At 36.9% G+C, this 18,141-nt stretch overlaps 1 protein-coding gene across 4 annotated transcripts in view; it reads left to right on the top strand.

Annotated features, from left to right (window-relative positions):
* LOC121324378 (slit homolog 2 protein) overlaps nt 1-18,141 on the top strand; it is a 166,082-nt gene that overhangs the window by 87,940 nt on the left and 60,001 nt on the right. For all 4 annotated transcript variants that reach the window (XM_041266138.1, XM_041266148.1, XM_041266167.1 and 1 more), the window contains exon 5: nt 10,960-11,031. In XM_041266138.1, coding sequence (XP_041122072.1) covers nt 10,960-11,031 — 72 coding nt within the window. The remainder of the gene's footprint in view (nt 1-10,959; nt 11,032-18,141) is intronic.

Here is an 18,141-nt window from a genome sequence, read left to right as displayed (position 1 = left end):
CTCACCCATGTTCTACTCGCTCTAAAAAGCTCTAGTTAAACCCTCTCAGTGAGCAGAAGGATATACACTATTATGGAGGCCTATCATATTGAAGAACAGTAGCTTTTGCTCAGACAACTTTGGACCACCAATGACCAGTCTGTAATGGTTACAATGAACACATTTAAAAAATATCCAGTTCAAGGTCAACATTCAGTTATATATATATATATATATATCCCTCTATGGGATCAATTCAAGTATTAGATTTACTAAGTACAGCAACCAAGAAAAACTAAATTCCTTAGACATGAAGTTTCTGATTAAAGATAACAAGGTTACACCCATGTTGTATCCCAAGGTGATGGAAGTGAAACTTCTTTGCCACCCAGATTGAAGTCGGGCGTGACAGCATTGCAAAACATATACAACAAAGAAGATAATAACTCACAAACTGGACTGCAAAAAAATGACTGTCTCAATGCCAGAATTCTGGATGACTCAGAAATTAAAAACCTGCATGTCTTTCACCTGAACAATAGAAAGCTGTAATATGATCATACAAACAACAAGGGAAATATTAAAGTTAAAAGCATCACCTCCACTGTTTCAGATATTTAAGAACTTGGAGAAGGTTGAGTTTTGGTAACAGGTGGTGCGTGAAACCCAAGCTTATGTCAACTTTCTAAATTGTGGTGCACACTAATTCCTGACCTAGAATTATCTAGTTGCAACCCCCCCCCCCCCAAAAAAAAAAAAAAGAAAAAGCTAATGTTTGAAAACTGATTGAATTTAGTGTATAAGTGATAAATGTGGCAGCATAAAATACTGTTGTGAAATATGTGTTTACTTGGTCAATGGTCAGATGCTTTTGGACATTTACATCCTTGTTTAACACAGCAACAATGAAAGAGTTCACACACATTTCACATAACACATTTATCATGGAAGTTTGGGAGAGTCATCCAGAGCTGTTTGAATCAGAATCTTATTATTTACTGGTAAGAATAGAATTGTCGGATAAGTCAATCAAATCCAATCAATCAATCCTTATTTTATGTAGTGCTTTTCATAGTGGACCACCATCATAAAGTGCTTTACAAGATGCAGTAACAACAAGAAAATCCATATAATTTAAATATAGAGAAAAAAAAAACAACAATGCATAATACATTAAATACAGTGGAAAGTGCATAATACGTGATAATAGCATAATACATGAAATAGTACATTAAATACAGTGGAAGTGCATAATACAAGAAATAGTACATTAAATACAGTGGAAAGTGCATAATGCATGATAGTAACATAATACATGAAATAATAGCAACACAGCAGCTGTTAGCAGATATGCTAAAAGAGCATGGAAAGCAAGAGAGAACAGATGGGTCTTGAGAGCTGATTAAAGCTAGCGAAGGTGGGAGCATCACGCACCAAAGCTGGAGGAGAGTTCCAAAGAGTCGGAACCATGAAGCTAAATGAGCGTTCTCCAAGTGTGGTGCACTGTGGCAAAGTGCCCGCCCCTGTGTGTATATTTTGTGTTATATATTGTATGTTAATGTTGGTGTATAGTCATTGGTTCACGGGATATAAACGGGTCTGTGTAACACGAGTGTTTAAAATGTATATTTGTATTTAGGCATTAGGATTGCACAGCACTTCACATGCAAGTGAAAAGTAATAGTATGTGAGTACGGGGAATTGCACTTTATTAATTCACGTGCGGTTGTACCGCGACTCCAATTGAATGATTGATTAGCAATCGAGTCTCGGTACAGCTGCATAAAAGCAGCATGTTTTCACTCACTCGGGGTTATGTGTTCGGTGAGTGGAGAACGGGATTGGAAACGGAGGTAATAATAATAGTAATAATTATAATCGTTAAAAATATCTGCTCACCGTGTTTGTCTGTGTAGTCCGTTTTGTTCATCTCTTTGTTTTGGCGAATGTGCCGTGTCCTGTGTGTTTTTGTTTGTTACAGCCTTTTTATTTACTGTTCTGTTCTTTCATTAAATGCTGAGCGCAAGCAAGCGCTCAGCTCCACCCAACTCCATCTCTCTGTCATTTATTTCCTGGTTCCTGTTTCTGTTCTGACGTTCCCCACTCTGGCCATCTTTGAGACATGCACTTTTGCTTGGGGATAACAAGCAGGCCAGAGTCAGAGGATCTCAGCTTGCAGGCAGGGACATAGCGGGTCAGCAGGTTGAGGAGGTACTCAGGACCTGTGAGATGAAGGGCATTGTAGGTGAGCAGGAGAGTTTTGAAAATAGTCCTGAACTTTACAGGTAGCCATTGGAGCTGGGCAAGACGGGGGGGTGATGTGATCATATTTTTTACATCTGATAATGATCCTGGCAGCGGCATTCTGGACTAGCTGCAGTCGGTTTATGGTGCGTGCCAGGAGATCACCATATAGAGAGTTGCAGTAGTCGAGTGAGGAGGAGACAAATGCATGACAAAATATCTCTGCATCTGGGAGGGAAAGGTAGGAACGGCTTTGGAGATGTTTCGAAGATGGTAGAAGGAAGATTTGACCATGGAGGAGATGCGGGCATCAAAGGAGAGGTTGCTGGCAAGAAGTACACCAAGGCTTCGTACTGTGGGGGAAGGCAGCAGCAGACAGTTTCCAAGGTTCAGGGCAGCTATGTTTAGATTCTTCAGTTGAGTTTTAGATCCTACTGGAAGGAGTTCAGATTTGCTAGTTCAGCTGAAGAAAATTGGCAGACATCCAGGCCTCGATGTCTTGAATGCAAGCTGAGAGCCGGACCATAGCAGAGAGGCTACCAGGATTGATTTTTAAGTAGAGCTGGGTGTCGTCAGCATAGGAGTGAAACATGAGGCTGTGTTGGTGGATGAGGTGACCCAAGGGAAGCATCTAGATATTGAAGAGAAGGGGCCCAAGAACAGAACCTTGGGGGACACCACAAGTGGCTGCGTTTGCAACACCACTGCGTCCAGCATAGAAAACACTGCATACGTCCGGATAGGTAAGATGACATCCAGGAGAGACAGGTTCCAGAGATCCCAGCATACTTCTGTCAAAAGCAGTTATTTGGTCAAGGAGGACAAGCACAGAGGGAGCACCAGCATCAGCATTAAACAAGAGGTCATCCACAATCCAGAGCAGAGCAGTTTCAGTACTGTGATGCGGCTGGAAACCAGACTAGAGATTCAAGCAAATTGTTGTCTATGAGATGTTTCATCAGCTGACTGGCCTCAACCCTTTCAAGAGTTTTTGAGAAAAAAGGGAGATTGGAGATTAGATAATTCAGCCGGGTCAAGTGAGGGTTTTTTGAGTACCGGCGTAAGAGAGGAGGATGGACGGGAGTTGGATCTGTCAGTGGCTCGATGTAGGATTTGGTCAATGTTCTTAAAGAGAACATTGGGTTTACCGTGTCCCATAGTTATGATTTCAGAAAAGTATTTCATCCTGGCCACGGCAAGCTCACATCTGGGGCTCGCGATCTCACCATTAGTCCAGATGACCTTCATGTGCGCTCGAGCTTGCGGCAGGCAGATTTAAGCAGTTGAAGTTCAAGGGTGTACCATGAGCAGTTTCGATCTTTCTTGACGGTTCTGGTTGTAAGCGGGGCAACATTGCCAATGATATGAGCAGCTGAGGTCGGGAGAGTACCAGTTAGAGGGGATGCAGAGACACATTCTGAGAGTTTCAGAGGATTCAGCAGATTCTTGGGACGGAAGGAGACAACAGTATCATTAGCGGAGGAAGGAGCAGAGAAATAATAATATTAGCAGTGATTAAGGAATGGTCAGAGAGAGAGACATCTGAGACGGAGAGATTGGAGACATCAAGGCCCCTGGTGATGAGCAGATCCAGGGTGTGTCCTCAGGTGTGAGTGGGGACATATTGAGAAAGGCCAAGACAGTCGAGAAGCATGTTGAAGTTGGTCACTAGGGGGTGGAAGGCAAGACTGCATGAATGATGAAGTCATCTAGGAGTAGGGTTTTGTCAGTTGAAGTGCAGACAAGGGGGAGGAATTCTAAAAACTCTACAATAAAAGCAGGTGGACGGTAGATAACAGCAAGGGTGAGGGACATGGGCGAGGGGAGCTTGATGACGAAATGCTCAAATGAAGAAAAGGCAGGCAAAAAAAGAACTGAGGAAGCGAACACAGAATTTGCAATAACAGCAGTGAGGCGAGGTTTGTCAAAGAGGGAATAGCCCTTTGGGGTGGCTAGATGCAGTGAGTGCATGTCATTTACAAAGTGCCAGGTTTCAGCTAGACAGAAAAGATCAAGACTGGCATCAGTTATAAGTTCGCTGAAAAGCAGAGTCTTGCTAGTCAGAGAGGAACAATTGAAAAAGATTTTCAAGTTTGTAGCAGGCAGCGTAGGGGGGAGAAGGAGTTAGTGAGGGTTTGTGCAGCAGGTACTTGCCAGTGTTCATTCTGGGAGTGGAGAACACGTGAGCTTATAGTGAGCTAAGATTGTAGGCTGAAATGTTTTAGAAAAGTGCTTTGGCTGTTCACGAGATTAGACTGGTGTGACTTTAGCAGCTTTGCCAATCAGTGAAACAATTCTCTAGGTTTGTTTAGAATGAACCTTACAAAGATGGACTTGACATCCACACTACTGCCTCGTTCCTACTGGGCAGATGCCACTGAGGCAATAGAGAGCTGGATTTTTTTTTAATGGTTTGTGTTAAAGCAACAGGCTGCTTCCTGTGGTTTTTCACATGACTTTTAACTATATGTTTTATAGTTTGACATCTTTTGAAATGACTCCCAGATTTCAAAGCCATTACTGAACCAGTCAAAACACACACACACACACACACACACACACACACACACACACACACACACGTTTGTATTCCTATACTTGTGGGGACTTCTCATTGACTCTCACTGTATTTTTATTTGCTATTTCTCCGGCCAGACAAAACTCCACACAGGGTGAAAGTTGATAACAAACTAAATATTTTGGCTCTCTTAGTTTTTTTTTTTTTTTTTTTTTTTTAAAGGCATATTTAGTTCTTAAAAAGGTGTTTTACAAAGTGGGGACATCCCCACAATGTCGTTTTTTCAGGAGTTACTGTCTTTGTGGGGACATTTTCTCAAATTTTGTCCCCACATTGATAGTAATGCCTGCCCACACACACACACACACACACACACACACACACACACACACACACAAACACATATATATATAAAATATATTGTAGAGACATCTTGGTTGCACGCTCATCATATAACTTATTTTTATAAGAACATGACTACTACAAATTACTCATTAAAAATTATTTTATTTTATTGTTAAAAACAAAAGCAGCACACAAACAGATAGCTGTACACCACAACGCATTTCAATACACTTGTGTCTTTGTTAGGTGGATAGTGGTATACAGCAATCTGTTTGTGTGCTATTTTGTTTTAAAAATAAAAGAAAGTTAAAATAAGTTTTAATAACATGGTTACAGCTATCAGCTGAGCAAATTTAAGACCTTTTAAAGACTTTTTAAGACCAATCTTTAGAAAATTTAAGTCACATTTCCATAGCAAATATACCAAAAGTAAATACTAAAATTGTGACTAGTTCAAATACCATATAACAATTATTTATTCAAGCTCTACAAATTGTAAAAGAATCAAACCTTTTGTACCTTGTAAACCTTGTACAATACATACAGTACTAATGCAGTGATAATAATGGTTAATGACAAGGGAGTTGTTGTTCAATCTTTCTTTAATCAATAGAGCAGCAGTTCATTCCAGCTGATCAACAAACAGAACACAATTATATATTTATGACATTTTAAATGACATTAAGAGCTGTCAAAGCTGAAAAAGACAAGAAATTAAAATAAATAAATAAACCACCAGTGTACTTGCACTTGATCCACGTTCTGATTAGGCTTTCCAGCACACACGGCTTAGCTGACATTGTTTTCCAGCAGCATGCTGTCTTTCACCAACATTCCAGTTAGTTTAGTATAGCCGGGAGCCAACCTTGCAGAAGTGCTCTAAAAATTGACTTAATACTCCCTAAAAGTATTAAAATTGTAATGTCTATTTTGGTAAACAGGTCTGCTCAAAAATATGGATTTTGAAAGTCCCTAAAATTGCACAAACATGTAAGGATAATTGCTTTCCAAAAAAAAAAAAAAAAAAAAAATAACACAGTTGTAGGTAGTTTGCAGTTCTTCCAGGTTTAATGTGCATTTGCAAATTCCTAATGTCACTTAAAACATGTGTAGTGATTTAATTGGCAGACTATCTGGGCTCTTTCGGGGGTGTGTATTTAAGCAATAGAGTCCACCAATGCGACACACATAGTGAAAATGTTATTATTATTATTCAAATTATTATTTGGATATATCTATTTATTGGGGTCTTACTCTTTCTTATTGTAATTTATCAGGACATGTACAATTGTTGAATATTTCTGTGTAGTATTGAGTCGGACTTGAAAGTTGTTGTTGGAGGCGGGGCATCATTCAAGCAGGCAGGGATTGGATTGGCTGGTGTGGAAAGAACTGAAACACAGTTTGCAGTTTGACTGACTGGTTTTGAGTGAAAGTGTTGTTTGGATCCAGCTGATGACAGAATTGTGGACCAGTTGTGTCTTTCCTGTTGATTTGCTCTCCAGTAGCTGCGAATTGAGCCTTCATTACGGTGTCCTGTCACAGACATATGATTTTGCTTGTCTCAAGACCAGCGTCAGAAAATATGCTTCAGTAGCTTTTTATGTTATCATATTAGTTGTAGATTAGAATGTCTTTATGTGTGGATTGATTTCATATTTAATTCCTAGTTAAACACTTCAGCGGTCCAGCGGGCATCTATGCAAAATAGAAGTCTGCTAGATCTGGAAGCTGATTGGCTGTTTGCACTCAATCGTTTTCTAATATAAAAATAGAAATGATATATCAATGCAGGCTTTGGGTACCCCTTGTGATGACCTACTTCAGTGTTGGTTCTTAGCTAGAATACGTTTGGCTTCTCTTTATTTGAATCAAACTAGATTAAGTTGTATACTTTCTGAATTAAACTCTGCTCTTGATGGCTTGAAAGAAGCAGTCAAAGCAGAAGACAGAAAGAAGGTACAAGAATGTCATAAGCAGGTCGTCACAACATTGGAAGCAACAAAGCCTATGCCGTGCAGGATTTTTGATGATGGAATTTTAGGTTAAAGCAATGTGAACGTTTGTTCATATATATATATATATATATATATATCTATATATATATATATTATATATAATATATATATACTATGAATACTGCGACTTCCTGCTGGAAATTGGGAAGAACGTCTCAATGCTGTTGAACAAATGCTGCCTAACATTGCTGCGTCAGGCCACTACAGATATGCAAGTCACCTACCAGTCTATCTTGATGAAATGAAAAACCCCCCTCAGTCAGCACCAGAAGTCAATACACAGTTCAGAAGTGGAAGTGTCACCGTTTACAGATCTACAGGTAGATTTGATGGCATGTGAAGTGACCTAGCATTGGAACAAGCTTACAATCGGGAAGGTTGTTTTAGTCAACATTGTCTATTTATTAAAAGGTACAGCTGCCTGCCACTGATTCGCACCACTGGTAGAGAACGGCGACGTTGGCATCCAAAGTGTTAAATAGAAAAAATAAATTGAAGATACTTTCAAGATCTTCAGCTGAAAACCTATCATTAAGACCTTTTCAAGGCCTTTAAAATGGAAAAACAAATAGAAGACTTTAAGACTTTTTAAGGGTACCCTGAATAAGTAATTTGTAATGGTCATGTTCTTAGAAGAAGTTATATGATAAGTGTGCAACCAAGACGTCTCTACAAGGTGTACTATCAAGCTACAAGTTTGCACTTTATGGTGCACTTTATGTTTTTTTCATTTTTAGTTTTTATATATATATATATATATATATATATATATATATATATATATATATATATATATATATATATATATATATATATATGTCGTGCATAAATACATTCTATATGTCTAGAGGGTTATACACAGCCCAGTATCCTCACAAGTTATTAATTAAGCATGCATTACCATAGATCAATATTAATTAACTACTGTAAACTTCCTATATCAATAATTACTTGCAGTTCTGGCTAAATTTTTAACGATTAAAGCTTTGAATTTTATACTTGAAAAAAGTATCCACTTTCAACCAAAACAAACCACAGAAAATGTGAATTTTACTTTTTTATTACACAAAACAGATCTCTAGATAATATTTCAAACAGAAACATACATTTAACTAATGTAGTTAACGCAACTTTCTCCAGAATGAAAAGTACATTTACCATTGATGAAATACAGAAGGGTGAAAACATCTGGTTGCAACAACTCAGGTCTAAACTGAGTCAATGAAGAATTCCACTTGCGTAGGAAAAATCCCAATGGTAAGCTAAAAGTTCAGAATCCGTTCCCGGTTTTGTCAGTGTCTTTGTAGAAGGAAGTGGTGTTCTCTTTGAGACCAAGTTATTGAATATCCCTCTTTGATCTTCACCTGAAGTTTTTAATAACAGCACTCCTTATTGTAAGGTATAGTGAATAAATATAATAATTGTCCAGCTTACACTACCCAACAAAAGTTACCTTGGCTGACAATATTAAATTAAACACAAATTGTCTTACCTTTTCAGTTTTCAGAGCTTTCAAACTTTCCTTTAATAATAGTTTGGTCCTCAAAATAAATGGTCATAGGTAGATGGAATTGTTTGTAGACATCCTTCTAGTGCACAATCCCTTAAGGAAAAAACATATTTTTAATATATGTTAGAAAATTGTGATCCTTATATTTTTCATATATAGAAAATGGCCCCCTGTTATATATTTAAAATATATGGGATATATTTAAATATATATTTTAGTCTGTAATCCATATGTTTATTTTATATGTTGACAATATATGGTGCACCATATATTTTCATTAGTCTGTAATGTATAACCTTTTAGGAAAACATTTTACTAACAGTCTATATTACAATACATGTATCTATTTAGTTTCATGTAAAAAGTTGTTTTACAATATCTCAAATCACTGTTTTCAGTATTTTCTCTATATAACCAGTTAAATCATTATAGTTTTCCTTCAAAATGCCAGGTTACAGGTTTGTGTGTAATAGATACATCAAACTTTATTGATTAATAAGATCTTGCATCAATATCATGTGTTCTCATATAATTCTTAATTTCTCTTAAGAGAAATACTTTTATCATCAGGGCATGCTTGCCCTGCAATTCCATTGTTCCCTTTGCTTAAAACAGGACCATAAATTATTCAGATCTCTCCTGTCCAATTGAATAAAGTCCTGAGGCATTTGTATTCCACAATTAGAAACGCTGAAGGAAAATAATACAGCATCTCAAAGTTTTTTGGGGGTCTGAGAGCTGGCATAAATTGCTATCTGAAGAGCGTTTCTGTGGGTAGAAATTATAACATAACATCTGAAACTGTGTTTAAATCGGCCAACAATATTTTCATGTCTGTCGCTAAGAATTACAGAAAATCTGGCAAAGATACAGACCACCAACACCCTCCGAAATCAGAAACAGATTTAAAGAAAATTTAGATTTATTCTGCTGTCTCTGCTGACAGCCGTTGGGCTGGTTAAATCTACTACATTACTATTTTGCTCACCATGAATGGGAAGGAATGTGTAACCTGACACGGAACTCATTTGTCATAGGTGTGAATGCTGTGTTGGTCAGCTCTTGAGTACAATCCTTTAATCTGTAAATACTGCTCTATCCATGGCCTCATGTTCAGAGGCTCCAAGCGCCAATGTCCTCCCACAGATGCAGGAAATCAGGGAGCCTTCAATTCAAATATACTGAGTGGAAGGAGACATAATACACTTACTGGGTGGTTGAAGGCACGCTGCTTCGCATCATGCCTCACAGTGCAACCAGGGTGAATGGTAAAAGTTGTCTTACTGCACACCCTGGAGTGGGTTGTTTCTTACACATATCCTGTTTACTTTTTTTTCCTATACCTTGTTATAAATGGAATTTTCAGAGCACAAATCAAGTTCCTGTAGAATTTATTGTCATGGCCAACACACATTCATCACAGAGCACTCGAACCCGAGATGCCTATGCCTGGGCCGTTTCCCACAATTTCATAAAAATGTGTATGGATCCCAATCTTATTTCTTTCTTTCTTTCTTTCTTTATTTATTTATAAATACCGCATTATTAACATAATGGTTTGCCAGTGTGGGCTTTTAACCCTCCTATGATGTTCAAAATCTATGTACATCAGTTATGTATGTCATATTGACCCGAAGCAATTTCAAACTAATTTAAAAAGCCTTAAATTGATTAAATGCTTTATTTGCAAAGGTTTTACTCTTTTATGCTCTTTTAGTTCAGGAGCTGTGATAAAACTTCTTTGACTGCCAACCTGGGAGTTCCTCATTTTGAAATCTCTTTACCAGTGAGATGCTGTTGCAATGCTGACAGAGAAAATTAGGCTCTGCCTTTCAGATGTATATTGTTTGTTTTTTTGTTTATAAATATCTTCAGACAGGTGCAGCCTCATTTATATTATTATAATAATAATAATAATAATAATAAATAATAATAATAATAATAATAATAATAATAATAAAGTTTGTTTTATTCCTACACACAAATCTACATAGATAAATGCCACGGGTCATAGTGGTCCAAAAACATCTTATTTGTATACATGACCTGTTCTTAAAAAAATAAACATCTCAAAGGTTCTGTTTTCTGTGTATAAGTTCATTACTCCAACTTAGTAAAAGTCATAAAATATTATACAGAAAATGAAAAGAAAATAATGTTAAAGCTAATTGGAAATTAGAGTTGGGTCAAATAGATCCGAAACCTAATAGGAGGGTTAATTGCTTACACTACAGGTACAATTTTGTATATTAACTAAGGTTTAAGGTTAAGTTGTAATTTTTTTTTCTTTGAAAGTACAGTAACCGGCAGCTTTATTATTTTCTCCATTTTGCTTTTTTCCACAGAGATCTGAGCGAAAACCAGATTCAGGGCATTCCAAGAAAAGCTTTTAGAGGTGCTGTTGATATAAAAAACCTGTAAGTATTTTTAGATTTTGTCTTAATATCTGTTTCTAAATGTATTCATTTGAAAAGAAACATTGGAGAATGTTATGGGAGATTTACTGGTTGTTCAAATCCCTCTCTGTACTTCTGTAATTATTTTTTTAAAGACTTAGTTCCATTATCACTATACAAACTGCAGAGAGACTAAACTTTAAATAAAAGCTGTTTAAAGATGACAAGATACATAAACCAATTATGTTACATTAGAGATGGGGACATTCCGCGTATTTTATTGGAACACATTGGAACATTATCAGCATAATTTTCAAAAGGGGCAAAATAACAACTGGGTCGCAAAATAATTTTTAAAGCCTGATTAATTGTAACCACATCAATTGATTTATATTTTAAAAGTGTCAGCAAGTGAATACATGACTCATTTAATTTAAACCCTTTGAAAGCCCTTTACTTGGTGACCTAAATCAGCTCTTAGAAATCACTTTGCAACCCAGTTCTTATTTTGCCCCTTTTGAAAGTCATGCGGTATACCATTCCTGCTCAAAGGAGATGGCAAAAACTTGTAGCTTGTGAATGAAGCATGTAGACCAGGTATTGCATAAGCAATATAAGTTATTTCATTAAATGATCAGCAGTTGTAATATCGTTTTCTATAAAGAAAAACTTTAAAATTGTCAAAGAATATGAGCAATGCTTTTTTGTGAAAAAGCTATTTTTAATATCTTTGTTTTAGGTAACTTCTGTAAGCATACTATCCTGGCATGCTCACATTACATTTTAAATTGATACCAGTATCAATGTATCAATGTTGTTGTTGCCTGTTGCAGCTGGTTTAACTTTAAGTGATCTTCCATTTACAGTCTTTTCCTTTAGACAAACCCAGCATAGTTAAGTGCAGATGTCACCAAGTGACCTGAGTATGGAGTCTTGCATTGCTATGTGTGTATCCGTGTGTCAACTTGGCAAAACCATCAGATTACTTCCTGTGTTTTATTTAGCCATGTATTATTTCCTAAATTTGAGATTTGTCAGTGTTCTAGTGGATTGGGCCCCTGCATGTGCTATGTAAATCATAGCACAGCCAATCGAGACGAGGAAAATATGCAGATGGGATTTAGGCTTTATTTAAACTTCTATCCCTAATCATATAAAATTAGTTCCACCTGTATGTAAATAGACACTTGATTAACAAATGACAAAGTATGGTATAACTGCCAGTGCCAGACATCCCTGACTATACTTTTGCTATGCAGGGTAAGACTCATTGTATCAGGGCTAATATCAAAATGCAATCAGATGTGTGCATACAGCCATAAAGCCTAATGGTAGTGAAGCCTAGGTTTCACTTCTTGCTGCACAATTAATCTTTATGGAGCGCATAAACATGCTTCAGTGCAAATAAATGAATTCCAACACTTTTGTGTGCTCAAAAAAGATATAAAGCTACCTAACATTTTTCAAATAGTTTTTTTTTTTATGAAAACAAACTGAAACTGAAGATGCATAGTGTATTTGACCCTTGTGTCACTGGAAGTAAGGATATAAATGGAAATGTATAGCTTAGAAATAAGAAGCAATGCACTTGTCTTAGGAGAAGAAAGACTTAAAATAAGTCAATTGTCATATCCTTGCAGCTTTAGAGCTGCAATATAAAACAAATATTGGGGGAAAGAAATGATTGGCACAAAAGAAGAACTGAGCCATGTTATCCTCTGAAACATTTTTAGTTCACAGGGCAACCTCAGAGTTTGTCAGTAACACAATGCTGCAAAATAAAGAAATCCAGGAAACCAGGGAAAAAGCTGAACGCCATGGGATACAACAGAGCTGCCCTGTATTTTATGGTGGACAGCACTGCTAAATGTTCCCCCGAGCCACAGACTCTCATAATGGGGAGAGCTGATGATTTAGGAGATGGGAGGTAGCAGTGATTTATACATCGACGGCTAAGGATAATGAGATATGGACAAGAATGTATATTAGTCCTTCTCCAAATTAACTTACAGACCGCATTAGGCAAATTAGATGCTATTAAAAGATGTTGTCAATTTGTCATGAAACAATTTCTCTTTTGTGTTGTCAAGGGAACAGTTTATGCCATTGTTTTAATTTAAATTGCTTTGATGAATTGATCAGAGGGCTGAAGAAAATTAGAGTGAATATATTTTATGACAGAAAAATAAAAAGGCTATTAACTGAATTGTTAAATAAGTTAATCTTTTGAATAGCTCTTTTAAGTGTTAAGGGTAATATGAATGTTGCTCAGTTATGCTGTCGGTGACAAGTATTGCTCTTAAGATAAATCTAACCATGCCTATCAATGGAAAGTCATTTTTATGTCTCAATAGGCATTCCAGTCTTTTAAGCTAGCACTCTATCAGTAATAAACAGGGTTTTAACTTTTCATTTTTGTCAGTGCAAGGATAGGAAGAAAACAAGACAGTGCAGAATGATAGAAAATATAGATTTTAGTCCATGCATCCAAGTATATATGGAGTGAGAATTGATATTTTTTAATCCAGCTAATTAAAATGGTTACTTGCTTAACCTAAGTATCCAAAATACATTTAACTGACAGGCTTTAAATGCAGTTTAAAAATATTAGGGTTGTGGGTCCCAAGAGTCACAGGGTTGAAAAAACCCACTTAGCCTGAAGCATGTGATGTATAAAATACAAATGAGCAAAGCGCAGCACTAGCAGTTTTTGAGTGATGCTACTGTGGAGTGTTTAAATGTGAAATCAAAGGTAATCATGTTGCTTTTCCTCCAAATGTTGTGGAGCTGCCAAACAAAAACTGAAAAAAAAACTGTAATGCAGAAGAATTGTTAATTCTACCATATTCAGAATACTACATGGGTAGTGTAGTGTAATTATACATAAAAAAAATAAATATAAAAAAAAAAAACCTTGTCATCATATCCAAAAACTGCAAACTAACAAGAAAACTGGTAGGCTTTACGTAATACACGTGAAAAAAAAGAGAAAAAAGCAGCAACGCAGCCTGCTGCAGTGGCGTAACTAGGCTTGGAAGTGTGGATGGGCACCAATGTATGTTGGATGGGCAATGACCAAAGGTCTGATGTCACAGGAAGTAGTTTACATTTCAAAAATGATTTAAATCAATTAAAACCCTGAATACATCAATCAAATATTTCTCATTTAAAATGATTGAAGTAAACAAAAATAAACCTATATACATCTGCAGTGAATTATCTTTAAAAAGCCAAACAAGCAAGAACAATATTACATTTTAAATTATTAAGTAAAATTAAAGTTAGTAAATGATTTACTCTTGCCTAGGTAGTATCCTCTAGTCTCCACTCCACCTTTCAGGATAAGGCTTGCTGTTGAATATTGCAGTTCTATATAGTCATACTCCAGAGAATCGCACAGGTCTCTTTCAAACGACAGACAACATGTTCTTCAGTGACTTGTCAGTATTGAGACTCACAACATGTGCTGTATTAATCCTGTTCATGGTGTGCAGGTGGTTATTGGGATCAAAACGTAAAAGTGTGTGCATATTTGGAAAGATATACAAGTGGCAATTATCAAAAACTTAAATTAGTGTTGGATATTTTATCCCCAGAGTCGATTTGCGCTTTATTTTTTGAATGAAGACTAAACCTTTAGCTTCATTCATATTAACGTTGTACAAAGTACGTGCCAGTTCTGCAGACTTCCTGTATTGCTAAATATGTCCGATTGTGGTAAGCATGCAGATGCGGTTTTCATGAGGCCATATGTGTCATTTTGAAAGTGGCTGTTCAATTCGCAAAGTTGACAATCTAAAATATGATTGCACATAGCTCTCAAATCTTCATTAGGGTGCTCCCTGGTTCACTTTCCAAAAGATGAAGTAACAAACAAATCATCCAGTCGATTTGATAATTCTCTTCCGAAATTTTTCACATGGTGCCATTTCCACTGCTGAGTAGATATCAATTGATAACTTGCAGATATCTTTCTGTTGTCTTTAAAAACTAAATTAAATAGACTACTACTAATTAGTCTGCAAGTTTGCTTAAAAAACTTCACATTTAAAATAAAGATGGAATATTGAAACATCTGGGACTATCAAAAGATCCGCATCAGCTACCTCACAAGCTGTCAATTAAATGTGGCTTGCACATGATTCATTGTGTGATAGGAAGATCCCACCCAAACATAGCATCACAATAACTACTTTGCTTTGATTTGCTGAAGCCTGAGAAATTTTTAAAAATAGCTGTTTGTCCTACACTTGAGTTCCCACCTTTGGGGTGCACAGCTTAAAAAAAATAAATAACAAAAAATATGTAAATTTTCTTAAACTTGGCATTCACATAGGCAGAGATTTGGGTGGGCCTGTGTCCTAACTGAGTACGCCCCTGGGCCACTCTTTCTTTAATTTTTATTTATTTTTTTTATTTTTTATTTTTTATTTTTTATATAAAGTCTTATGTTGTTGTACTTGGCTTGATGCATGGGTTTGCACCGATCCTGAATTTCTGTCTAAACTGGTGAGTTTAATTTGTTGTTGTATTGTTATTGTCTATAGCAAAAGATCTGCTAGTGTATTTTGAGAGGTGAAGGCGTGTTCAGCACACAGCAGACTAGATGTACTCGTGTGATACTGTGTGCGGTTAATGGAACTGACATTCATGGGGTTTCCATGCAAGTTCCATTCAGGAGATGAGGAAGCATTCAGCACCGCGGTTGTGGAAATTCTGGTAGTGAGCAAACTTCAAAGGGAGGTGGCAGATATTAATGAAACGGACTGAAGTGTATTAATTTGTTCCCGAAATTGACACTATCTGCTGTATCATGCACAAACTCTTGTCAACAACAAAATGAAGTGTTCAGGAATCAGTGGCTGCCTGTGAGACAGGGATAAAAAGCAGCACTGCCTTTCAAAACAAGCCCAAAACAAGCACAGCCCATGTTACAGTGGGTGAGTATTAATAACACTATGTAACACAATTTTTGTTCCTGGGTAGTAAGTGTTATTTCCTAATTGCTTATGCCTCAAAAGTATAGAAAATGGCTATTATTCCCCACAAACTTTGCTTTTGTGACCAGGACAGTGATATTTTGAAATTTACCTATTTCCAATGAGAAAACAGATGAATTTGTGTATTTTTGTTCACATAAAGTCAGAAGAAAACAACATATGAATCCAAATTAACATGTATTTATACTAAAGTAATACAAAAATGACTACAAAAGATTTAGAAGTGAGTAGTTTTTCGAGATTTACGATTATACTGTAAATCACTTTCACGAATCAGCCCCCAAATGTAGTCTCCCATCATGTTCTCGTTATACTGTCCTTGGTAGCGGCGTTCAAAGTCCAGTATATCCTGGTGGAAGCGCTCGCCTTGCTCCTCTGAGTTCTCCTTGAATTTATCAAGATGAGCATCAAGGATGTGGACTTTGAGGGACATCCTATAGCCCATTGTGCCGCAGCTCTTCACCAGAGTCTCAACCAGCTCCACATAGTTTTCGGCCTTGTGATTGCCCAGGAAGCCCCGAACTACTGTGACAAAGCTGTTCCAAGCCGCTTTCTCCTTACTAGTGAGCTTCTTGGGGAATTCATTGCACTCAAGGATCTTCTTTATCTGTGGTCCGACATAGACACCGGCTTTGACCTTTGCCTCAGACAGCTTAGGGAAGAAGTCTTGAAGGTACTTGAAGGCTGCCGACTCCTTATCTAGAGCTCTGACAAATTTGATGTGCAGTGGTGGCATCAGCACCTTCCGGGGGTCCACCAGTGGCTCCCACTTGACGTTGTTCCTCCTCACAGAGAACTCGGTCCGCTATGGCCAGTCCCGCCTGTGGTAGTGCGCCTTGGTGTCCCTGCTGTCCCAAAGGCAAAGATAGCAGGGAAACTTGGTAAAACCGCCTTGGAGACCCATCAGGAATGCTAACATTGCAGCCTCTTGATGCCATCTCAGAAAAATGCAGATATGTATCCACTTAGGCAGCTGGAACTAAACTGAACTGGTGGGCTTAAGGCCCCTGTATTTATACTACTATTTATATTACTGGAAAGTTCTAGAAAGTTCTGTATTTATACTTAATATTTATATTACTGGAAAGTTCTAGAAAGTTCTAGAAGTTACTCCAAGTTTACTCAGCACTGAATCTATCTGGAATGTTCTGGAAAATAGGTAAATTTCAAAATATCACTGTCCTGGTCACAAAAGCAAAGTTTGTGAGGAATAATAGCCATTTTCTATACTTTTGAGGCATAAGCAATTAGGAAATAACACTTACTACCCAGGAACCAAAAAAAAAAACATTGTTACACAGTGTAATGCCAACAAATAAAACACAATCAGTACTTTCATTCAATTTTATTTAGTCAGTTTTGAGAGGGCATCAACAACTTGTTGGATGTTTGTTGCACTGTTTTGGGCGATCGAGCTGTCTCATGACATCCAGTTCACCAACTATATTTATTAACGTGGAGGGCAGACACACATTGTCTTTGTATATAGCTGGTATCAAAAAAAGGATGGGAATTAATTTAGTTACATTTAAGCAGCTCACTTGCTCTTCATGTTTAACTTTAGCATAGTTTTTACAGCAAGGGTATTCTCAAACAGCTGCTTTAATACTATAACAAGGGCATAACACAGTTCATGGTAAGTGGTTTTATACAGAACTGTAAACCCACAAGACATATACAACATGACAGTCCATACACAGCAAAAAAACGCCTGCATTATCATTAAAGTGAACTACACCACTGCTAACCATAAAATTGCCCATCAGCCACTACTTTCTGCCATCTTGGAATCCACAGTAACAACTGCCCTGCTCCCTTGCAATATTTACAATTAAGGATAAACACGCTCATTAACATTTACACATGAAATGCGGGTTTCCTTTTGTTGCCTTATAGCCTGGAATTAAAATGCATTAAAATATTTTTTTTTTTTTTAATTTATCTACACATCCTACCCCACAACTTCCAAGTAAAAAAAAATTCTAAAAATTTTTAGAAAATTAATTAAAAATAAAAACTGAAATAGCTTGGTTGAATAAGTGTCCACCCCCCCTTGTAATAGCAATCCTAAATTAGCTCTCAGGTGTAACCAATCGCCTTCAAAATCACACACCAAGTTAACTGGCCTCCA

Source organism: Polyodon spathula, chromosome 1 (genome assembly GCF_017654505.1).
Source record: "Polyodon spathula isolate WHYD16114869_AA chromosome 1, ASM1765450v1, whole genome shotgun sequence".
NCBI classification, from domain to species: Eukaryota; Metazoa; Chordata; class Actinopteri; order Acipenseriformes; family Polyodontidae; genus Polyodon; species Polyodon spathula.
The sequence above is the reverse complement of the archived record's forward strand: the minus strand, read 5'-3'. Positions and strand labels throughout refer to the sequence as shown.